This window comes from Typopeltis vanoorti, chromosome 16, assembly GCF_054136105.1.
Source record: "Typopeltis vanoorti isolate ZY-2024b chromosome 16, IOZ_Tvanoo_1.0, whole genome shotgun sequence".
In the NCBI taxonomy this organism is placed as follows: Eukaryota; Metazoa; Arthropoda; class Arachnida; order Uropygi; family Thelyphonidae; genus Typopeltis; species Typopeltis vanoorti.
The window spans coordinates 102,197,790-102,223,709 of NC_143564.1; the positions used below are offsets into that span (position 1 = coordinate 102,197,790).

Sequence of the window (25,920 nt, forward strand, 5' to 3'; positions counted from 1 at the left end):
TTTATATAAAGGCAAACTGAAGGAACTGCCATGGGCACATTGCTGTTTTTGACTTTAGCAAATTTTGCTTTAGATCTGTTACATGGATAATGTTATAAGGTTATTTATATATTTAGAATCGCAAATAGCAGAGACATTTGGAACCTTTCTAGATGTTTATTTAGCAAGAAGATCCCACCATATCTGTGTACCATAAAACTGCTTTTTATCATCCTTACATTCAAACATTTGCACGTTATCGTTCACAAAAATACTGTATAATGAACTCGCTGTTGTCAAGAATCCACATAATCTGTTTTTCACAAATGTCTCTTCAGCAAGGAATTTCTACTATCAAGCAAACCTGTATTCCCAATGGCTACAATCCAAAAATCAATTAAATTATTAATAATTTCTCTCCAGATTCTATGAGAAGAGACAATCCCAAATGATTCCTATCCTTTGAGAGGGTTCTGAGTGTATCTCATGTCAATTTCAACTTTCAGCCATGTACAAACCAATCAATCAAATCTGTACTTAAATGCAAAATTTCTCCATTTTTTTCTAGTCAGCATCTATCAAATTCTGTGCACCTGCAGCTTAACCTGTTTTAGACGAATAGGATAATATTTAGTGCAAAGTAATATTACTTTGTTGTTTGGGAATTTTCCATTATTTATTCTTCTATAAGACAGATTGTATACACTAACTATAATTTGTATATTACAAATTATGGTTTACAGATACATAAATTATGATTTGTGTATCTTGTAATTTGACAGTACAATATTAGTGAAATATCTTAATTGCAATTTTCTTTTATTTCAATGGATTTCCTGTAGCTCTCTCTACATAAAAAAAAAAAAAAAAGTTCTCATGTGTAATCTCACAGGTGCCAGATTATAAACTATTAGGATCCTTAAAAAAATTATATTGTACACTGCTAATGAGGTTTTCCAAGATGTTGGACATGGATAATCTGTCTTTTAGATTTATGTTAGGATGTTGTAGAACTTCAGCACTCTTTCAAGGTGCATTGGATTTTGAAGTCAAATCTGTAATTTTTTGAAGCAAATTTGCATCATTCCAAAGAATCCTATGACTAATGATAATCTCATGTTCCAACAAAACCAGACTTGTCATTTTTAATCAATTGATCATTATCAGCATCATCATCAGTTTTCTGATATGTATTCTCAAAGGGGCATTCAGGCAATTATGACAGCACTACATGATTAAGTTTACATGATTATTATTCTCCTATCAACAATTTTCTCTGACCAGACTCTCTGAATCATGCAGCATAACCGCTGCAAAACTTATATCTACATATTCGAGAATTTCTCTGCTGGAGTAGACGATTGAGTATCATCTACTCCAACTACCTTTCTGCATTTCAGGATTCTGATAGATTTTTCTACCTCAATACTTGTGGTAGAAAATTGTTATATAGTGATATTCTGTCACTGCTCCTTTTATTTAATAGTCTTTCAAAGTGATTACTCCAGACATATAGAATATCCTTATCTTCAGCTTACATGTTACCTTTATCATCTTTGATTCCTTTTAGAGTACTCTTTCCTCCATTTTTAAGCTTTTTCACTAGCCTCCAGAACATTTTGTTCTCTTCCCGATAATTGTCTTCTCTATTCTTATGTCATTCCATGACTTTAGTAAGAATATAGAATCTGCTGACTTATTTGCTAGGTCTTTAGATTTGCTTTCTGTTTGTCCAACACTGCTTCTTTAACATCCTGTATCCACCATGATGTTCCTATTTTTCTATCCTTGCAGACAACTTCACCACATACCTCTCAAGTTGAATCAATCAATGTTTTCTTCAGTGTTTACCACTGAGACCCAAGTTGGGTTCTTAATTTCCAACTGTTTCATTTTTTCTTGAATAATGTTTATATATTTGAGTCTATAGTTTACTTGTAAAAGCTGATGAACTTCAATTCTTTTTAAAGCTTTATTACATACTGCTTTTTTCAATGTGATATCCATTTTTATGCTACTTAGTACTAAGTAGTGTTACTTCCAATTTCAAATCCTCTGTACACTCTTGTTTCCTGGACTAGATTGAAGATATTATTTATTATTATTATTGCACAGGCACCTCCATGGAATTCTAATACTCATCGTGGGAGATCCAAACTATCAATACAATATACAACCCCTGGCAAAAAGTATCCGATCGACGACTGTAACACTAACGTGTGTGTGTGTGTATATTAGGATTTATTTTTCCTTAATTTGAATAGTTATGAATATAAATATGATTAACAAAGAAATAAAACTTATTACAAAAAAATATTTTATAGTTACTTTTAACCAGAAATTAGGTAAATAGAAATCGAAATAATGAGATCATAATTTGATCAAGAAATATATATCTGATCACTGAACTATTTTGTTATTCCTCCTTTAGCCTGAATGATGGGTTTCTTTCCTTCATGGCATGGACTCAATAAGCTTTTGTCAGTAGGTTGGCAAAATTTCACTTCAGCTTTCGCTGATTGCCTCATGTAATTTAATGACATTTGTGGGCCTTTTGATGTCGGTTTTTTCACTTTAAAATATTCTAAACATTTTCGATTGGATTAAGATCCAGGCTATTCAATTGCCAAGTCATAGTTTTAATTGGAGTGTTTCTATTGTTTTACAGATAGTTCTTGATTCATCTGCTGTGGTGACAAGATACATTTCATCTTGAAAAATGAAGTCATTGGAATTCTGGAACCATTCTTCGATACTAGAAACCAAAAAATGTTCTAAAATTTCTTCATATACTTCGGAGTTGACTGTACCTGACACGATACATAGTTTTCCGACACCTTGTGAAGTCATGCAAACCCAAAAGGTAAATGAGGGTGACAATTTAGCCTTGGTATTAATGCACTCAAAAAACTTTTCACCAAAGGTATCGTTTCATACAAAGTTACCATTCATCACGAGTTCCAAGGCAAATTCGAGATTCATCACTAAAAATTATTTTTTTCCAGTCATCAAATTCCCAGTTGACATGATTTTTACACCATTGGAAATGCACTTTTTTTGTGTTGATTTGTCAAAGAAGGTTATGTTTTAGCTTTGCAAAGGTGAAATCCTTGACCATTCAGCTGATTTTGTATGTGTGGTCACTTGCCTTCACTCTGTAATTCGACCAGACAGAATTAAGTTGTTTGATTGCTGAATGCTGCATGGTTTTCACAAGTTCAGCCAGTTTTCTGTCTTGTCTAAGTGAGGTGGTTCATGGATGTCCACTTTGAGGCATGTTTTACACTGTTACGTTGAAATAGTGTAACTGTTTTTCAGATATTCAGTCATTCAGTTTTTTTAAATCACTCAAAAGTTCTTTCACAGGAGCCATCCTTTAATTTGTTTCTTCAGCGATCACTTACTTTTTCCCAACTGTCAGTTTGATCGGATACTTTTTTCTAATAGAAATATTTTCTTTAAATTAATCTTTGAATCATACATAAGTTTCTTTATTTTTTAATACTTTAAAGTGAGCTGTTTTATTTCTTGCATTCTAAACATTCATATTTTAAACTTTCCAAGAAATATACAGTGTATATTGCAGTCATCATAGCAATAACAACAACATTGATCTGCTACTTTTTGCCAGGGGTTGTATATTATTATTATTATTATTACATGACACCTCCAAGGAGTTCAAAGACTCATTGAAGGAGGGCACCTACCCTACAACTCTGTCTCTACTACTCAATCCACCAAACTGCATCATCTACTGCTCACTGCCACCACTAGTATTTTCACAGACAATCATAAACATCCATGCCTACGGCAGGATTTGAACCTACAGCCTTTTGGCTGGAGAGCGGATATGCTAACCACTCAGCCAACCAGGCTGGCTTATCAGTTAATGGTTTCATTGAAACCAATAATTGATAAAGCCCCAAGAACTGACTCAGGCAACCCATTCCATTCATTCGCCACTCTCCAAGTGAAAAATCTTATCCTCACACCCTTGCTAACCACACTTTAACCCAACTTCCTCTTGTTCTGACCTCCCCCCCCTCTAGCCAAATGCTGAAACATTTCCCTTGGATCATTCATAGAAAATTCCTTATTTAATTTAAACCACACACACACACTCCCACCCCCCTTTTTTTAACCAACTTTTGTAACCCACAAATTTTCAATCTGTCCTCATAGGTAACATTCCACAGACCAATCACTATCTTGGTCACTCATCTCTGGATCCTCTCCACCACTTCCTCATCCACAATAATCCAGATGTGGTCATATCAAGGCTTTATAAAGAGGAATGATAACTTTATCTCTGCTTGTTAGTGTGTTCGTCATTGACCATGTAATCTTGTGAACTACCCTGACTACATTGGCAATATGCTCTCTAAACTTCAGCTCTCTGTCTACTACTATTACTATCCCCATATCCCTGGCTTTATCAATTTCCTGGAGTACAGTTCCCTCAATGTGGTACATAGCTTATAGTCTTTGTATCCTAAAATGCATAACTTTACACTTTTCCACATTAAATTGACATCTATTATGTTTTGACCACACGGTCAACCATTATTCTACCCAATATTGCATCATCAGCAAACAGCTGAATATTTCCCTTCAAATTATTTTCTATAGCATTTATGTACAATTTAAATGGCAGTGATGCAAGCACAGAGCACTGCAGCACGCTAGTCACCTGCTTTTTCCTAGATTCTGCTCTTCCATAAACCACTTTTGGTTGTGAGATCAAAATCTAATTTCCAAGAGGAAATACTTTGTCTAGCTATCAGTCACCCTTTTATTCACATCAACAGTTTCATATTCATCCCAATTTGTTGAATTTTGCATAATAGAGTTCCATGTGGTATCCTGTCAAATGCCTTTGCAAAATCATGCAGTAACATCATGTAGCCAATCCTTTTATCCAACTCAGCTGTCACTGTATTATAAAAAGTTGATTACTAAGGCATGACCTATCCTTCAGTAAGTCATGCTGTCTTCATAGAGTAGCATATTCTTATCCATCCATTCCTGAATTTTTTGACCAACTTTTCCAGTAGTACTTTGACCACCACTTCAGAGTTATTGATTGGTCTATAATTTGCTACCACAGACTTAGATCTTCCTTTATGCAAAGTAATTAATTTGCCCTCCTTCCACTCTATTGGGACTTTGCCAGAGCTCAGACTTTAGGCCAAGTGGTTAGCATATTAGATCTCCAGCCAAAAGGCTGCAGGTTCAAATTAAACAGCCTAGTCAAAGGCATTGTCAGTTCTCCTGCACATTCACTTAAAATGTGAGCTGATATTCCATCCAGTCCCATAGCTGTATTTGCATTCGGATTCATCAATATCCTAAGTACCCCCAATTCATCGACCTCTGTCATAACAATATCTTCACTTGGATGATATATTGTAGCAAAATTATCACTCAATTACACAACAATTGTCTACCTCGCTACCATCTGCACTCATTAAAGTTATGCTTCCTTTTACTTTGCCATATAATGAAAACAACTTTGAGATTTCTTTTTACCTATTCAGCTAATCCATCTAACTCCTACCCGATTTACTCTCCTGAACTTGGGTAATACAGTGCAACATTGCTTTTCCCCAATATCACTATCAACAGTGACATAGTCAGTGAGGCTTTTCTTATTTCTTGAAACCTTCTTTCCATGTGAACATGTACACATCTTTATGTTGGAACATGGTGTTAATAATATTGTGAGCATAATTCCATATTCCAAACAAAAATCCTACAGGTGCTTAACATTATTATTAGCTTTGCTCTTTATTACAAATGTTTCTTATATGTCTGGTGTGATTCATTTCATACTCTGCTGTTTAGATCTTCGACAAGGATCACTTTCCATTTTCTTTGTGTCAGAAAGAAAAGTCATGGGAAGGCTGGTAACAATACAGAAAATAAATATCAGGAAGGAGGCAAAATGATTTGGTGGCTATTGATAAAACTTAGAAATGGAGGAATGAGTACTGTGAAAGAAATCAAAGCTAAAGATACAGGAAAATTGAAGATAAGGATATCTAACAAAACAACCAATGACAGAACAGTAGCAGAAAATTTTCAAGAGGAATACAAGCAGCAGGAGCACGTGTCAAAAACCTGAGGTGGAAAAAGCCATCAAAAATTTGAAATGTGGAAAGGCAGCTAGAGTTGATGATATTAGACTAGAAATGCTCAACTATTGAGGTTAAAAGTTTTTCAGTGGCTACACTGCATAATTCAAAGGGCTTAGTCCAGAAATTGAATTTCAGATGATTGGAAAAAAGGTGGGTGGTGGGGGGGGGGGAGAGATAAAGCTGAATGTGAGAATTTGAGGTAAGACTTATGTATGCATACTTGGAAAGAGGTTCTGGAAAATTGTGGAAGAGAAACTGAGAGCAGAACATGCTGGGTTCAGATTTTCACTTTATGAAAAATAGTTGAGAAATTTTGGAAGTATGACAAGGATCTTTTGTAGATATGGAAAAGGCATACAAAGTGATCAGAGAAAAGCTTTTCAAAACACTGAAACATTTTACAGAGCAATACGTAGTATATATTGTGTATGGTGGAACAATATCAAAGAGGCAGAAGGTTACAAGTGGGGTTCCACAGGGCTCAGTGCTGGGACCTGTATTGTTTAACCTTTATATCAATGACATTGTCCGTGGATTGCAAGGGGATATTCAGTTGTTTGCGGATGATGCGAAGCTGGGAAGGGTTATTAGTAGTAATAGTGCAAATGTGGTAGCCCTGCAAGAGGATTTGAATAAGCTAGATAGATGGGCAAATGAATGGGTTTAATCAGTTTAATGCAGCAAAATGTAAGGTCTTGAGGTTTGGGACACATCGATGGGACGCTGCATACTCTATGGGAGGAGTTAAACTGGAGGAAGTAGGGGAGACAAGAGATCTGGGGTTGATGATTGATAGAAACCTGAAATTTAGGAGACATATTGCAAAGGTAGTGAAGGTAACACAGAGGATTGCTGCAATAATGAGAAGGACACTGACCTGCAGAGATAAAAGGGTTGTCATTCTGTTGTATAAGGCTCTGATCAGACCACACTTAGACTATTGTTCTCAGATCTGGTCCCCAGGATTTGAAGGGGATAAATTAACTGTGGAAAGGGTACAAAGGCGGATAACAAAGATGGTGTCAGGACTGTACAATGTTAGTTATGAGGATCGGCTGAGGGAATGCGGACTGCAGAGTTTGGTGGACAGAAGAAGGAGAGGTGATATGATTGAGACTTTTAAACTGTTGAGAGGTGGTTATAGGGTTGACACTGGGGAGTTCTTTCGCTTGGTTGAACAGTGGGAGGGAGTCATGACAAGGGACCATTCCTGGAAGTTATGAAAGGAAACTGTGAGAGAGGAGTGGTTTCTTTGCATGGAGGGTGGTTGAACCATGGAATGCTTTGCCTGATAGAGTGGCAAGAGCTAGAACAGTCAGTGCTCTTAAGGAGTGGTATAATAGACTTTGTGTTTCCTAGGAGGGACCTCCCTCAATAAGTCTTGATAGACTTGTGTTTCTTAGAAAGGACCTCCCATGATGAGTCTTTTGACTCCATGTAGGCCTGAATAATAATAATAATATTTTAGTTGTAAGTTAGCAGTGAGAATTGAAGGAAATACAGCTAGATGCTTTGATGTAAAATCAGGAGTAAGACAAGGATGCACATTTTCTCCACTGTTATTCACCATCTATATGGATTGCATTATGAAAGAAAGTGGAATTAAATCTGACATTAAAATCAAATATATCAAACTTAACTCTGCTTGATGCAGATGTGATGTTGTACTCTTAAACACACATCCAGTGCAAGTGTCCAAAGAGACCCAGAGGAATATCAAGTTCTAGGTAGATTGATTCAGTCAGAAGTATCTTAGAAGTATGAAATGTTAGATCTGACAATATTGAAGTGCTCAGAAGTAACAGACTAATTAGGGGAACATTGTTGATAGTTGATTAATAATAATGTAAAGTAATTCATGTAGTACTGTCATAGTAGCCTGAAAGGCCTCAATTTGGTATAAAAAAATATATTAAAATGGAAAATATTATGGATACATCTGTATTTTATAATCAAACATAAAAAGAAACTTAAAGTTTCAAAATTTACCAAAGAGTTAGTTCTCATACAGAGGAAGCAAAGTATTTCCTCTTGGAAATTAGTTTTTGATCTCACAGTCAGACAGTAGACTACACAAATATATATTAAAGAAAAGACTAATAATCTTTCCCTAAAGTTATGCTTATGAAAAGCCAATCTTGGCAAGTTGTAGTCCTTAAGAGTCTCTAAGTGATGTAGATTATTATTTTTACTAAAATAATGTGTAAAATATTGAATTTTTGATATTTATCAGAAGAGCAAATAATCTCGTGGTATATCAGATTAATGTGACTAAGCATCATATGTTGTTAACTGTATTTCAGAACTTTTTGAATCAAAGCTTCCACAGTCTATATCACATGGACATAGTTCCATTAGTTTTGGCCTTAATTCAGGTTTATATTGTTCATCTGCACAAAGCAAGGCAGATATTCAGAAGACAGCTTTAGAAAAGGAACTTTGGTTTCATGGGCCAATAAGTCGGAAAGAAAGTGAAATATTAGTGGTGAATGATGGAGACTTTCTTGTGCGAGAATCTCAAGGTTCTCCAGGACAGTATGTACTGACAGGAATGCATGGTGGTTCTAAAAAGCATCTTCTTCTTGTTGATCCTGAAGGAGTGGTAAGTGATTCATTAATAATTCTTTCATGGCATCATATAATCATATTCCAAAATTTTTATTAAGTATATCATGAATATATCAATTTATAAATGAATAAGAAGCCCAAAACACATTTTAAGTTGATTGTATAAAAATCAGTATAATTTCTTGCATAAGAAGTAATTGCAAATAGTTGAGTACCTAAACTTACGTTATAACTTAATTGTAAACATATTAAGGAGCATAATAGACAATTTTTTATATGCTACAAGTGATTTTGATGAGGAGGAAAGAAATCCTGTCAGGGGAACTGTTAATCCAGTATGGTTGTGGAATAATTAAGTGGAATAATAACAATCTGCTGCAACGGGAACTTCTAATTGGATCTTAACCTTTAAAAGCCATTTCTTTTGATTTTTCTGTTGAGATTATTTTGGCTTACTTTTTTATTATTATTATTATTATAATGGAGAACAGCTTTTTGAAGATTTTCAGTTTGTAATTACCACTTGGTCATTAGCAAAGAAAAAGAAAAAAATTTAAATTTGCATTAGAGGATAGCTTAATATCTTGATGATTTTTCTATTCCATTTTATTATTGTATAATTTAAATAAATATTAGAGTTGCAGATATGGGACATATATCGTTATCTAGCTCTGTGATTTAGATCTCTCCAGGATGGTAGTTAATTATCTTCATCTTCTCTTAGAATGTTAAATATGTTTCTTTTTATCTTATCAAATGCTTTTTCAAAATCAATAAATGTGATGCATATTTCCAGATTATACTTTTTTCTATTATTAAGCTTAGAAAGAAAGCTGGATATACACAAGAACATCCTTTTCTAAAACTATTTTGTGCTTCCAAAATGTTGCGAATCTTTTTTTTTTCCTTTAATATTCTGCTATATATTTTATAACAGGAATTTAGAATGCTTATACCTCTGTAATTTGTAGGTAATCTTTGCTACCTTTTTTTATGAACAGGAATTACTATTTGTTCTTTTCCATTCTTTTGGTGGATTCCTGTTGAATAAACTTTATTGCATATTTATACAATTCTGAGCTTAAGTGGGTTTCTCTGGGTGAATTTTCATTTTGTGTTTCTTTTCAACTAATTTCTAATTCTTCCATTACTATATCTTTATCATTTTCATTATCTGTTTGCCATTTTTCTTTATAATTATTATCAGTCCACATTGGGTTCGAGGCTGCATTGTGATTAGTTCATGAATTTAATGCTCATGTAAAAGTGATTTTTATCTGTTTTATTATAGTACCAAAAATGCACAAGAAACATAACACTAAGAACAACAGTGAAGTCGAGAATAAGAAGGCTTGTCCCACTGAGGAGGATGTTGAAAATGAATTAACCTTCAAAAGGTATAAATTGAGAAGAAACTGATCAGGCTATGGATCTTGGCATTTTAGTAGATAGAAAGTTAAAGTGCAGGGCCATATAGCAAATGAAACGAACCTTGATTTGTAAAGATAAGGAAGTTGTTTTGCCTCTTTACAAGACCTTCCTAAGACTTCACTTGGATTATTGTGTGGCTCTGGTTTTCCGTTGTAATTCTGATACAGTGGAGAGAGTACAAAGGAGTGTGTTAAAAATGATATCAGGATTGTTGAATACTGATAATGAAGACAGATTGAGAATTTGTAGACTGCAGACACTAGCAAACACGAGAAAGAGAGGTGATATGATTGAGACTTACAAACTTCTGAAAGGGTCATACAGGATTTCAGTTGATGGAAGTTTTCATTTTATGGAGGGTGGGGAAAGGACAAGGGAGCATCCTTGGAAGCTGAGAATGAATGCTGCCAAGTGTGTGTGTGGGGGGGGGGGGGGGTTGAGATCTAGATTTTCTCTCAGAGTGGTGTGTGATGGGAATGGATTGCCATTGGACATGAGAAAAGTTGTGCAATGTGAATGAATTTAAGAACAAGTATAAACAGCTGGTGGGCATAATATGTGGTCTCCCTCAATGAGTCCCTGACTCCTTAGAGGTCTCTCTTAATAATTCGGAATAAAAATTTAGAAATTCTGTTGGTTTTAGTTCACTGCTTATATTTATTTTCTATCTAATACCTGAACTGAGATGTTTCCAAATTTTATATACATTGGGTTTTATTATATATATATATATCATGCTCTAAGTTAGAAAGAAACCTGTTCCATGATGTCTTTTTCTGACCACTCTCTTAGCTACGACTCTTATTCTTTTGTATATTTCATCTTCTAATGTTTTATTGCATGCTCATTTGTGGTATGTTTTTTTCTCTTTTCTGATTATTTCTTTTATCATCATCCCATAGTTTATATATATATTTTTTTCCTTTTGAATAAATTTTTTGTCTTTTGTAGACTTATTTACTGTATTTAGTGACTTAATGCAAAATCATTAGCCTGTATATACAAGTAGCCTAGTCATGAAGATACTTCACATGCAAACTTTGTTTACTTACTTGGAAAGGATTAAACAAGGATATAATTTTTGGCAAGTTTAATTTAAATAACCACTGATTTAATAATCTGATTTTGCAATCCCTTTTTTTTTTTTTTTTCATTCATTTTTAAGGTAGTAATCTTAATTTTATCTTAGTAGTGAAGTGATTAGTGCCTATTTATAGCCTCTGTGCACTCTAACATATAATGAAAATTTTCATGTGTTTTCATTTAAAGAAAGCAATTTATAAGCAAGAGGATTTCCATCTGCTTGCTGACCAAGTAAATTTATCTGTTTATGTTTATAGAAGGAATTAATTACTTTAAGATTGTAGTCTTAAAAGTCATACACCATATTAGGCTGCCATTATGTAGCAAATTAGATGATTTGCTATATAATGGCAGCTTATAGAATATATAAATTACATAATGAATCTTTTCAGTCTTTTGTGAAGTATGGAAAGAAATGTCTTGGTGGATAGGCAAGGAACTGTTTCCAATTATTTTTGTCCATAGTTTGCTTAAGGCTTGAGTCCTGCAGAGTGAGGAATGGGCTATATAGCTTGGTCACTTGTCTCTGAATCCTCTCCACCACCTCCTGATCCTCTAGAAACACTCTTTCTTCTTCTTCACGCATTAGATGTAGTATCTGTTGCGACCAAGACTTCATCTTCTTTAATAGTATCTTTTAATCTTTTTCTAGGTCTTATGATATAAAGCATTTCTTTATGTCGGGTATGCAACTGAAAAAGTTATTCTGAATAATTAGCTTAAGGGAACACGGCAACCAGTTTTGTCATCAATCCATGACATTAAAATTTTTCCATTTTGCAATAAGAAAGATTGCCACATTTACAGATAACTAATATTAGCTGGTGTAGCACTTTTCACTTTACTCTGAATTTAATCTGCCATTATTAACAAAAATAAAAGAATGGTTATAAACAGTCTATAATTCAAAAATACAGAGATGCAACAAGAAACAATGTCATAAGTAAACTGAGTTTATGAATACTGTGCATTAGTTGATTCATAGTGCCATACTGTTCACATGACAAATTTAGTGTCATATAAATGGGCAATGGTCATAAATGAAAAGTATCTTAAAGCGATTGAAAAGCATCATGAAGCAAAACATTGTAAGGTGGAATATCACTATGTTATATATATATACCTCAAATTCGATTAATTTTTTTATCATTTTTAGTATTTTCTTCACGATTTCAGATATTATTTTCTTCTTCATCAACCATTTTCTGTCCACTGTTAGATGAAGGCCTTTCCCCCAAGTCCTCCATTCAGTCCTGTATTGTGCTTTTCTATGTCAGTGAGTTCCAGCCATCATTTTTATCTTCTCACCATCTCTTCAGTCTTCCTATACTCTCTCTCTCTGTTCATCTCTGAGATACCATTCAGATATCAACTTGTCATTTTTGAGTCCTACTTCTTGCAACAGGACCTGCCCGTTGCTTTTTGGATCTTGTAATGGTTGTTATGTCTCTAACCCATGTATTATGCCATTCTATATAGAATGGTAATACCAAGTAATGATCTTTCAGTTTTCCTTTGGGTAATCCTCAACTTGTTGGTCAATTTTTTTAGTAAAGTCCACATATCATGACACAAAATATACAACTGTCAAATATTTCTCTTTTCAGGCAGATTGCTTCATAGTGTTTTCCAAAGGCTATCCGACCAAATTGAATTCTATGTATAATTGCTTCTTCACAGCCTCCCTCTGTGATCTTTTGAGTTAAACATACAAGGTTACTATATCAATTTCTTGGTACTGGCTTTTTGGTGATATACTTATTATACAAGTTTTGCTTATGTTTTACTTTCTGCATTCCATACATTAATCATTTGTTGAAGTTCTGAAGAGTTTCATAAAAGAACATCATCAGCAAATTTAGGTGATTTAGTTCTTTCCCATTTACAATAATTTCTCTATTTTTCCAATCCAGGCTGCTATAAATAATTTTGGTGTAATGGCATTGGCATTTTTCTATCTAACATCTTTTTTATAGGAAATTTCATATTTGTTCAGTTTTTATATATATGATTAAGTATATATGAATAGAATTTTTTTAGATTCCTTTAATTTAGGTATTCTGAAAACAAACCCCAACTCAACATCACCAGAGTTAATGATTGGTACTATCAACATAAGAAGCCTGAATGGAAAAGAAATGGAGCGCTGAGGAATTAGATAAGTACCAGATCGACATAATAGGGGTGACTGAAACAAAAAAGACAAAAACTGGTGAGATCTTTCTGAGCAATAAATACAAAATGTTATATTCAGGCAATGACAATCAAGGAAAAGGAGTAGCCATAGTATTCAACACAAAATACGAGGCTAATCTACTTGGATGGCAGTCAGTCTCAAGTAGAGTAATGTGGGCAAATATGAGAATGGGGAACTGGACAATGAGACTTATTTGTGCCTATGGTCCCACAGAAGGCTCTACTAAGGTAGAAGTGGAGGAATTTTTTGAGGCTTTAGAAAAAGCAACTGACACAATGAAAAAGGAAAAGTTGGTCCTTGTTGGGGATCTAAATAGCAGAGTAGGAAACGATTGTGAGACATACAAAAATATTTTGGGAAAATTTGGAGAAAAGAGCAAAGCTAATAATAATGGCAAATATCTGTTGTATTTCTGCTCAGGACATGGACTGGTTATTACTAACACCATGTTCCAACATAAAAATGTGCACAAATTCACATGGAGAGAAGAGGCAAGGAATAAGAAAAGTCTCATCGACTATGTTATTGTTGATAGTGATGTTTCTCCCTGGTACAGGACACCAGAGTGTACATTGGATTTGAAATTGGAAGTGATCACTATTTAGTCTTGAACAGGATAAAATTGAATTTCATATTGAAAAGAATAACATGTAAGAAAGTTTTAAAGTGAATAAAAGTTGAGCAACTCTCAGATGTGAACTGTAGATTAAAATACACTAAGATTATTGAAGAAAGAATTTGAGAACAGAAATCAAACCACTGGAGATTCAGTGGCAAACTCTGAAGAAAACATTGATTGATTCTGCCAGAGAGGCATGTGGTGAGGTTGTCTGCAAGGATAAAAAAATCAGAACTCCCTAGTGGACACAGGAAGTTAAAGAGGCAATGAAAGAAAAGAAGAAAGCATATCAAAAGTTCCTGTCAAATAAGTCAGCTTGTGCTCTTAGAGAATACAGAGACAAATGCAAGAATGCTAAACCTGTGTAAAACTAGCTAAACAAAAGTCATGGGAAGACTTTGGCAAGAATATAGAAAATAAATATCAAGAAAGTGGCAAAATATCCTGGAGATTGTTGAAGAAGCTTAGGAATGGAGGAAAGAGTGCTGTAAAAGGAGTTAGAGATGATAAAGGTGACATGAAAATGAAGAAAAAGATATCTTTGAAGTATGGAGTAATTACTTTGAAAAACTGCTAAATGAAACAAGCAGTAATGACAGCACAGTGGTAAAAAACACTGACCAGGCATGCAGTCAGGAATATATATCCATACTTGAAGTAGAAAAAGCCATCAAAGGCTTGAAATGTGGAAAGGCAGCAGGGGTAGATGATATTCGACCAGAAATGCTGAAGTATGGTGGTATAAGAGTCTTACAGTGGCTGCACTGCATAGTTCAGAAAGCCTGGACAGAGGGACGAATTCCCGATGATTGGAGTAGAGCTCTCATAGTACCCATATATAAAAAGGGAAATAAAACTGCATGTGAGAATTACAGAGGTATTTCCCTATTGAGTGTTCCCGGCAAGATCTATGCAAGTATTCTTGAGAAACGGTTGAGAAGAATTGTGGAAAAAAAGCTTGGTGAAGAACAAGCTGGATTCATGCCAAATAGAGGATGTCAGAATCAGATCTTCACTTTACGACAAATAGTTCAGAAAGCATGAGATTATAACAAAGATCTGTATTTAAATTTTGTCGATTTGGAAAAGGCATATGATAAGGTGCCAAGAGAGAAGCTATTCAATACGCTACAGTTATATGTCAATGGGGCATTATATCAAGCAATGCTTAGATTTGAGTTTTAAGTCAGCAGTTAGAATTGAAGGAAGTACAGGAAGATAGTTTAATGTTAAATCTGGTGTGAAACAAGGATGTACATTATCCTCTCTGTTATTCATTATCTATATGGATCACATTATGAAGGAAAGTGGTATTAAACATGATATCAAAATTGGAGCTGTTAATGTCATCTCTTTGCTTTATGCAGATGATGTTATGCTTCTAAATAAATCCACTACAAGTCTGCAAGATTCTCTGACTAAATTGAATAGCTGTTGTAATAGATATGGTATGAAGGTCAGCAATAAAAAGACAAATACAATAAAAATAGGCAGAATCATTGAAAATGTCAATTGTGTTGTGAATGGAGAACCTGTGGAACAAGTAAAACATTTCAGCTACTTAGGCACGATTTTTAGTGAAGATGGTAAATTCAATATAGAAATAGACAACAGAATCAGCAAGGCTGGTATGGTGGGAAGTCAACTGAATAATTTCATATGAAATAAGAGAGAAATTAGTAGGAACACTAAATTAGCTGTATACAAGACAGTGTTGAAACCAGTTTTAACTTATGGATCTGAGAGCTGGGTCAGAAGTAAAACACTTGACCAAAGACTAGAGACCGCAGATATGAGAGTCCTGAGAAAGATAGGCGTGGACAGATGGCATCAATGGCAATATCATATTAAAAACGAGGATATTAGGAAAGAACTTGACATTGTCAGCATCCAGGAATGTGTTAGCAGAGCTAATCTCAGGTGGTATCGTCACTTAAACAGAATGGGCAAAGAAAGATTAGCAAAACAAGTGTTCTCTCTGCCAGGTTGGCAGCAAAACGACCCAGAGGAAGACCAAGATATAAGTGAATTGATATGGTACATAGTGCCTTAGACGATAGAAATATAAGATCTGATATTTCTATCATCTAAGGCAAGTAACAGACTGATTTGGAGGAAAATTGTAGATAGGAAGTTAGTAATGATGTAAATTTTTCATGTAGTACTATCATATCCTGTACACCCCTTGAGGGTACATGGCAGGAATTTGATGATGATGATGATTAATTTAGGTATTTCTAATTCCCATATTTAAATCTGCTAATATCACTCTCATTTTTATTTATCTTATATATGTTTTGGAATTGTTCTAATTGTTCATAGAATTTAATACTATCATCTTCTCCTTCACTCTTCTGGCCAGCCTGGTGGGCTGAGTGGTTAGCGTATCTACTCTCCTCTCAAGCGGCTGTGAGTTCAAATCCTACCAAGGGCATGGATGTTTGTGACTGTCCTACTAATCAATTACCATTTGTACTGCTGTGTCCTGTGCATATGACCTTTGATGTCTTTGTGCCATAAAAAAAAATCCCTCTTCTGGAGCATATAATACAATTATTGTTAAGTACTTTCTATTTATTTTTAATCTAGCTTCTATTATTCTTTCATACCTAAATTTGTAGTAATTTATATGTTTTGAAATACATTTATAAAGCAAAATCATAATGCATTGCAGCATGTCTGCACCCTTTGATCTCTGCAAACTTTGTTATGTATTATATTGGAGTTCTCAGTTTCCATGGTTCCTTTTAATTTCTTCTTTGTTTCAGCAATTATTGCAATTTTAAATCTTCCTGCATTTAATACTTGATCTTATTTAATACTAATTCTACTTCTTTATAATCTGTTCATCTTACATCCCAGGTCACAATATTCATTATATTTTGCTATATCCATTCCATGGTAATTTTCTGAAGAGTCCATTGGCTTAAAAATAAAGTAAATTTCCCCATGTTATGTTACTAACCTGGTAATGGGCAGTTCAATGGTAGGATTGCTACCTCAAGGCCTCAGGACTTGCCCTCCTCTAATTTTAAATCCATAGGAGAAATAGGATATGTAGTGTATGCTGACATAATATTTTTTGTTAATTCTTTTGCCAGATCCTGCTCTTTTCCATTTGATCGTACCTCTCTTCAATTTTATGTATAGGATATCAGCATAATATTATGTAACAAAAGTTATTTGTAAAAATTTCAGTCTTACTGTAGGTGTGGTCACTGTTCTTTGTGATGGTAATGAATTTCTCATGGAACAGTGAAAATAGCATATTTCTCTTCTTCAAACCACTTCATTATGTTTAGGATTTATTGTTTTTGCCCAGGTACTATTTCTCATTCTGAAACTGATTACAGAAACTGAAAGTTTCTGTGCGTCACTTTTGTTTTCTTTCAGTCCACTCCTATAACATAGGAGTAATACCCCTGCTCACAGGATCAACTGTGTGCAGGGGTATCCAAAGCATGGTCTGCTAGGCCCGACTTGCTATAGTGATAGTGCCGGATGTATCTTTTATGTTGATGCGGATATCCAAGTGTGATCAAGCTTACTACGGTCAAACAGGAAGAACTGTGGACATCCCCTATCAGTGAACATAAAAGGTACATCCGGCACTATGGCAAACGCCCTAGCAGACCATGCTTTGGATACCCCTGCACACAGGATCAACTGGAAGAAAACAAAAATACTGTACAGAAGCCTTGAAGCATACTCTGAATCTTAGCAAATATGCTGTATAAATTTTCCTAAGATTTGGGAGACAGTCATCTTAAGACATAATTAATACCTGCTTTCTCTCTGTTTTTTAGGATTTTAGTCTTTGTGTTGTTGCTACAATTTTGTTAAACTAGTCCCTTTGTTACACCATGTTGTTGTAGTCTCGCGTACTGTGTTTTTGTGCTCTGAAGATGCTGGTTATAACACCAGCGAAATATCAGTAAATAATTATTTACTTATAATTCTGTGTTCTGATATATATACCGTCAAGATTAAACAACAAAATGTTAATCCCAATTCAATATCAACTAATATATACACACATGCAAAAACGCACCTTTTTTTACTATGTTATTATCCTTGAATTTCCATATTAAGTAAATGGGTATAAATAAGATTATCAGTAATAAAAATTAGCAATATCCAGGACCTGACATTTGCTAGTTAATTATTAACTGACATAGTAGTAAATAACCAGCATCTTCAGACATTTCTATTATAATAATTCCCCATGAGTAAACAATTATATAAACCAGTTGTTCTGTATCAACTGATCCATGTACAGTATACACCTTTTTAAATTTCATTATTTTTTTTAACATAACCTCCACTTGTAACATTTGTCTATTTCATTCTTAAAGATCTTCAGATGGCCTTATCCAAATCACTTATGGGAATACGAATCCATAAATTTTCTCTCCTAACTATATAAAATGAGATCCTTCATTTTTCTTATCTTTTTATTATGCCTTAGTAGGCACTGATTCAACCACTTGCAACAGAAACCAGATATCTGCATTATATTTGTTATGAACTAATTTATAAATTTTGGTAGTCTCCTTCCTCCTTCTATTAAGTTCAACAAATGGCAGCTGAATCTCATAACTTCTCATAATTAACCCTCTCATGCATGAATTTTTATATTAATTTATAAAAAATTATAATGATGATACAGTAACATCATTAATTTTGCTAAATTTGTGCCCTGTGTATGTTAAAAATGATATCCTCATATGAGGCCCTTATGCATGAGAGGGTTAATCATAACTGATTACTTCCTCAGCACTATTAGTTATTGAAACAATCACTGACAATAGATGACATTCAACCCAGAAATGCTTAAATAGGGAGGTATAAAAGTTTTAGTGGCTGCACTGCATAATTCAGAAGGCCTGGTCAGAGGGTTGAATTCCAGATGATTGGAAGTAGAGCTCTCATACTCCCATCTATAAAAATGATGCAAGAAGAAGGAATTTCTCTACTGAGTGTTCAATAGGAATTTCTCCACTGAGTGTTCCTGGTAAAATTTGAAAATATATTTTAAAAAAAAAAAGCTAAGAAAAATTGTGGAAGGGAAGCTTGAAGAACAACAAGCTGGTTTCAGGCTAAACAGAGATTGTTAGAATCAGATTTTCCCTTTCAGAAAAATAATTGAGAATCATGGGAATATAACAAGGATCTGTATTTAAGTTTCGTAGATCTGGAAAAGGCACGTGACAAGGTGCCCAGAGAAAAGCTGTTCAAAACACTACAGCTATATTGTGTAAATGGAACATTATATCAAGGCAATACATAGTCTGTTGATTTGTAAGTCAGTAATTAGAACTGAAGGAGGTACAGGAAACTGGTTTAATATTAAATCAGGTGTGAGACAAGGATGCACATTCTTTATTGTTAATCATCATCTATGTGGATCATATGAAGGAAAGTGATATCGAATCTGATTAGAAAGATTAGTGAGTGAATAGATGGCATCAGTGGCAGTATCATATTAAGAATGAGGATAGTAGAAAGAACTTGACATTGTTAGGAATGTGTTAGAGCTAATTGCAGGTGGTATGGTCACTTAAGCACAATGGGAGAGGAAATGGAATTTCCTCTCCCATTGTGCTTAAGTGAGGAGAGGAGATGGCAAAAAAAATTGTTTTTTTTCCAGGATGGCAGGAAAAACCTAGAGGAAGACCAAGATCTAGATGGACTGATACAGTAAGAAGTGCCTTGAAAGACTAAAATGTAAGATCTGATAATATTAGAGTTTAGACAGATAACAGATTAATTTTGAGGAAAACTGTCGACAAGAAGTAGTAAAGAACTTCATGTATTTCTTCATATCCTGACAGGATGATATCAGGAATTTGATGATGATGCATTTTGTAAATTTCCTCTGTATCCGAGTAAAATGCTGATAACCATAATCCAAGACTGGCCTGACTATAAATTCTTAAAAAAAAAAGGATATAATGACTTCTTTCAGGTGAAACTGCTTTTAATTAGACCACTAATCCACTGTGCCTTACTAAATGTTTTCCTAATATGATTCCCACAGTTAAATTCCTTATCCACCAGAATACCCAAATCTCTATGTTCAGCAACTCTTTCCAGATGTTTTAATAGTAAAATTTCTTTCATTGCTGATGATGTAAAATCTTTATCAGCAGTTTCAAGATGTTCTACAAATGAAATGGATCTTGATAAAGATGCATTAATCAATGATTATTTAGTTAATTGATAAGTAAGCAGAAAGAAACAGCATTTTAATTGGAATACCACTGAGCATTTTTTGAAAGCTAAGTAAATCACATCATAGTCATTGTCACAAATCACCTCACTTGTAACCTCTTCATAAATAGTTAACTATTTAGGATTGCCAAACTGCTAAGAAAGTCATGTTTTGCACTGCTCATTGAGTGATCTTAGTAAAAAAATATGGAATACAGTTCCTAATTAATTTTTCATTAATTTGTCAAAGTTAATGGCAGAAAAAATGAAAATAGACACTATCAACATGAGGTAGTAAGCAGCAGGTCCACATAATTGGTACTACTGTCATGAAGAAGACAAAAACACAAAATAGCAAACACAAGTTGTTATATGCAGACAATCAGACAATAATGAAAGGGAAAGGAAAGAGTGACTATTGTATTCAACACCAAACACAAGATAATCTTCTTGAATGGAAAAATATCAAGTACAGTGATGCAGAAACATCAAAATGGTGAATTACACAATGAGACTTCTTTGTTCATAACTTATTTTAAGGTATTACAACACCAAAACTAAATTATAAAAAGATGTTTATTAACTGGCTTATATTTTGCTGGATTTCAAAGCAAAAGAGCATTCTATGGTTTACACATGACAATGAGTAAATGAAATCATTCAAATTGTAATGGACAAAACATCTTTTTTATAATTTAGCTCATTTGGTGTTGTGATACTGTTAAAATTATTCATAACATTCAAAACCTAATCTTGTCTATTAGATAGGAGACTTCTTTGTGCCTGTGATCCCACTGAAAGTTCTATTAAAAAGATATGGAGGAAATTTTTCAAGTAATCAGAGAAGCAGCACAGCTGAGTAAGACATAAATACCAGACATGCAAAAAATCTTTTGAAAAACTTGGAGAAAAGAGCAAAGCTAATAATAATAAGTAATTGAACTAGTCATTACTAATACCACATCCTAACAAAAAAGATATCTTCTCTCCATGTAAATATGTACACAAGAAAAAGTCTCATACTGTTATTGCTGATAGCACTACTTCAGGACACAAGAGTATTATACAAAGGATTTGAAAGAGGAAGTTATCACCATTTTGTTTGGAGCAGGATAAAAATTAAACATTGTATTGAAGAGAAAAATGCTTAAGAACTTCAAAAAGAATCAAGTTCAGCAGTTTTTGTGGGCTCAAATATACTACTGAAGCAAAAATTAAAGATGGGGAAACAAGAACCAATCTTGGACACTCATTAGTAGACTGTGAAGAAAACATTGATTCTACCAGATAGTTAATGCAGTAAATTTCTGTGCAAGAATAGAAAAAATCAACTCCATGGATCAGAAAGTTAGAGATGGTCATGGAAAAAGATGAAAGTTTATCGAAAATTCCTAGTGAGTAATCAGCACATGCTCTAAGAGAATGCAGAGAAAAATATAAGAAAGCAAAGCAGCTAAATAAAAATCATGGAAAGAGAGAAGATTGGTAAGAATATAGAAGGTAAATATCAGAAAAGTGGCAATGTGTGCTGAAGAATATTAAGAGAAAGATTACTGTGAAAAGAATCATAGATGATGAAATGAAAACTGAAATTTAAGATTATTTAAAGAAACTGTGGATGTCTGGAGTAATAATTTCAAGAATGCTAAGTGAGAAGAAGTGACAGAACAGTGGTAGAAAATATTCAAGAGGAATGCAATAAGCAGTACATATCAATACTGTATCACTGCCAAATTTCAGGTATTTGACCAGAAATGCACAGTACAAAGGGACCTGATCAGAAGATCAAATCCCAGATGATTAGAGTACAGCATTCATAGTATTATAAAACTGACTGTGATAATGATAAAGGGAGCTTTCTACTGAATATTACTGTTCCATTATGCCTGATATCAGAATTAGAGATATCCACCTCAGCTTTTATACTTTCAAATATCCAGTATATATCTTATATATTGGATATTTGAGAGTATAACATTCACCAAAGTGGTAGATAGATTTCATTTTCAACAGTAAAGACTGCAGGCCACCAGTCTTTACTGGCAGCCTGCAGTAGCTTGGAATAAAAGATATGCTAAGTTTGGTATCTAAAGTAAGGTTCCCTGATTATCTTTAGCATACTTAAGAGTACTAGTATGTTATTGGTTTACAATCCTCTGTGGGAAGGATGTATATAAAGCTTTCGGAGTCTGTGTAGTAATCATCATCATCAAATTCCTGCCATGTACCCTCAAGGGGTGTACAGGATATGACAGTACTACATGAAAAAATTACATCATTACTAACTTCCTATCTACAATTTTCCTCCAAATCAGTCTGTTACTTGTCAAGACTCCAACATTATCAGATCTTATATTTCTATCGTCTAAGGCCCTTTGTACCGTATCAATCCACCTATATCTTGGTCTTCCTCTGGGTTGTTTTCCTGCCAACCTGGCAGAGAACACTTGTTTTGCTAATCTTTCCTCTCCCATTCTATTTAAGTGACCATACCATCTGAGATTAGCTCTGCTAATGCATTCCTGCATGCTGACAATGTCAAGTTCTTTCCTAATATCCTCATTTTTAATATGATATTGCCATTGATGCCATCTGTTCACGCCTCTAATCTTTCTCAGGACTCTCATATCTGCGGTCTCTAGTCTTTGGTCAAGTGTTTTACTTCTGAACCAGCTCTCAGATCCATAAGTTAAAATTGGTTTGAACACAGTCTTGTATACAGCTAATTTAGTGTTCCGACTAATTTCTTTCTTATTCCATATGAATTTATTCAATTGACTTCCCACGATACCAGCTTTGCTGATTCTGTTGTCTATTTCTATATTTAGTTTACCATCTTCAGTAAAAATTGTGCCTAAGTAGCTGAAATGTTTTACTTGTTCCACAGGTTCTCCATTCACAACACAGTTGACATTTTCAATGATTCTGCCTATTTTCATTGTCTTTGTCTTTTTATTGCTGACCTTCATACCATATCTATTACAACAGCTATTCAATTTAGTCAGAGAATCTTGCAGACTTGTAGCGGATTTATTTAGAAGTATAACATCATCCGCATAAAGCAAAGAGCTGACATTAACATCTCCAATTTTGATATCAGGTTTAATACCACATTCCTTCATAATGTGATCCATATAGATAATGAATAACAGAGGGGATAATGTACATCCTTGTCTCACACCAGATTTAACATTAAACCATCTTCCTGTACTTCCTTCAATTCTAACTGCTGACTCACAACTCAAATAAAGACTAAGTATTGCTTGATATAATGCCCCATTGACACCATATAACTGCAGCGTATTGAATAGCTTCTCTCTTGGCACCTTGTCATATGCCTTTTCCAAATCGACAAAACTTAAATACAGATCTTTGTTATATTCCCATGCTTTCTCGACTATTTGTCGTAAAGTGAAGATCTGATCCTGACAGCCTCTATTTGGCCTGAATCCAGCTTGTTCTTCACCAAGCTTTTCTTCCACAATTCTTCTCAACTGTTTCTCAAGTATACTTGCATAGATCTTGCCAGGAACATTCAGTAGGGAAATACCTCTGTAATTCTCACATTCAGTTTTATTTCCCTTTTTATATATGGGTACTATGAGAGCTCTACTCCAATCATCAGGAATTCGTCCCTCTGTCCAGGCTTTCTGAACTATGCAGTGCAGCCACTGTAAGACTCTTATACCACCATACTTCAGCATTTCTGGTCGAATATCATCTACTCCTGCTGCCTTTCCACATTTCAAGCCTTTGATGGCTTTTTCTACTTCAAGTATGGATATGTATTCCTGACTGCATGCCTGGTCAGTGTTTTTTATCACTGTGCTGTCATCACTGCTTGTTTCATTTAGCAGTTTTTCAAAGTAATTACTCCATACTTCAAGGATATCTTTTTCTCCTGTTTTCATTTCACCTTTATCATCTCTAATTCCTTTTACAGCACTCTTTCCTCCATTCCTAAGCTTCTTCAACAACCTCCAGGATATTTTGCCACTTTCTTGATATTTATTTTCTATATTCTTGCCAAAGTCCTCCCATGACTTTTGTTTAGCTAGTTTTACACACTGTTTAGCTTTCTTACATTTGTCTCTGTATTCTGTAAGAGTAAAAGCTGACTTATTTGCCAGGAACTTTTGATATGCTTTCTTCTTTTCCTTCACTGCCTCTTTAACTTCTTGTGTCCACCAGGGAGTTCTGATTTTTTTATCTTTGCACACAATCTCACCACATGCCTCTCTGGCAGAATCAATCAATGTTTCCTTCAGAGTTTGCCACTGAATCTCCAAGGTTTGATTCCTGTTCTCAAACTCTTTCATTTTCTTTTCAATAATATTTCTGTATTTTAGTCTACAGTTTACATCTGAGAGCTGCTCAACTTTTATTCGCTTTAAAACTTTCTTACATGTTATTCTTTTCAATATGAAATTCAATTTTATCCTGCTCAAGACTAAATAGTGATCTGTGTAGTAAAGTAATTCAATATTTGCGTTAATTAATTGCAATAATTAATTCTTTAACCTAATGTGCAATTATTATTATTGCTTGGTTATTTATAAAAAGTTTAATGTTTAGTTGTTTTAATTTTCTGACTGATTTGGCAGTCTTGAATAAATATAAATTCTTTTTCAATACTTAATTATATCTAGAAGTCTGAAAATTGCTTTTTTTTTTCTTTTTTTTTTACTATGAAGTTATTATTGCATCCATTTATTTCTTTATAGGTGCGGACCAAAGATCGGATGTTTGAAAACGTGAGCCATCTAATCAATTATCACCGAAACAATCATCTTCCCATAATTTCCTCAGAAAGTGCACTCATTCTCAGGAATCCTGTCTCAAAGGCTAAAAAGCTTAACAAATAGCATTTTTATAATGAATGTTGTGAAGTCTTCAAAAAAAAAATTTTTTTAGTCAAAGAAATATATAAGATGTTTTATACATGAAATTGCAGAATTAAAATCATTATAATTTCTCACCAGGTTTGTTTGTTATTTCAAGTTAAGTAATGCAGAAGTCATATCACTTCTAGGTGATACTTTCTAACAGATAAGCTTAGGTGTTGATGGTTATTCATGACTTATTTCTTATAAGTGTGTTGTGCTCTGATGATGCTGAGTTCAAAATCAGCGAAATATTAGCGTTAATAAAACATCTTTGTTGATAAAAGTCTAGGTGATACTTCTTGATTAGATCTCAAATAAATGCTGAAACCAGTCTGGGTTGTGGCCCTTCCTATTATGCATAGCATTTTTACACGTCTGAAACTGTGTGCCTCTGCATTATGGGATACATACTAAGGCAAGCAATATGAAGTCATTAGCCTCTATATACAAGTAGCTCAAATGTGAGCCATCTAATCAAATTTGCAAACATAATTTTCGTCCTTGGGTAAAGGATTAAAACCAAGTATTTCATTTTTTGGCATCTTTAATACATAAAGGTTTGAAAATTCACTTCTGTAATGCGAATTTTCATGCTACAGTAGTGAGTAGATGTGTGAGTACACAAAGGATTAAGACAGTCAAGGATGTGGGGAGTGACATTTAGGTCTGGGAAGGGGTGTAATATCAGTAATGATAGACAGGAATGTCTATCATTACAGGGGAAAATGTAGAAGAGTCATGTCTGAGAAGTGGGGTTAGTGGGACTTGTTAGAAACAATGGGCTAGTGTGTACAACTGCTAAAAGTA

At 34.1% G+C, this 25,920-nt stretch overlaps 1 protein-coding gene across 1 annotated transcript in view; it reads left to right on the top strand.

Annotated features, from left to right (window-relative positions):
* Positions 1 to 25,205, top strand: part of LOC150098224 (SHC-transforming protein 1-like) — a 236,289-nt gene extending 211,084 nt beyond the window's left edge. The window contains exons 11-12 of the mRNA XM_090406245.1: positions 8,420 to 8,718; positions 24,952 to 25,205. Of these exons, the coding sequence (XP_090262371.1) occupies positions 8,420 to 8,718; positions 24,952 to 25,092 (440 nt within the window). The 3' untranslated portion in view covers positions 25,093 to 25,205. The remainder of the gene's footprint in view (positions 1 to 8,419; positions 8,719 to 24,951) is intronic.
* The last annotated feature ends 715 nt before the right edge of the window (positions 25,206 to 25,920 follow it).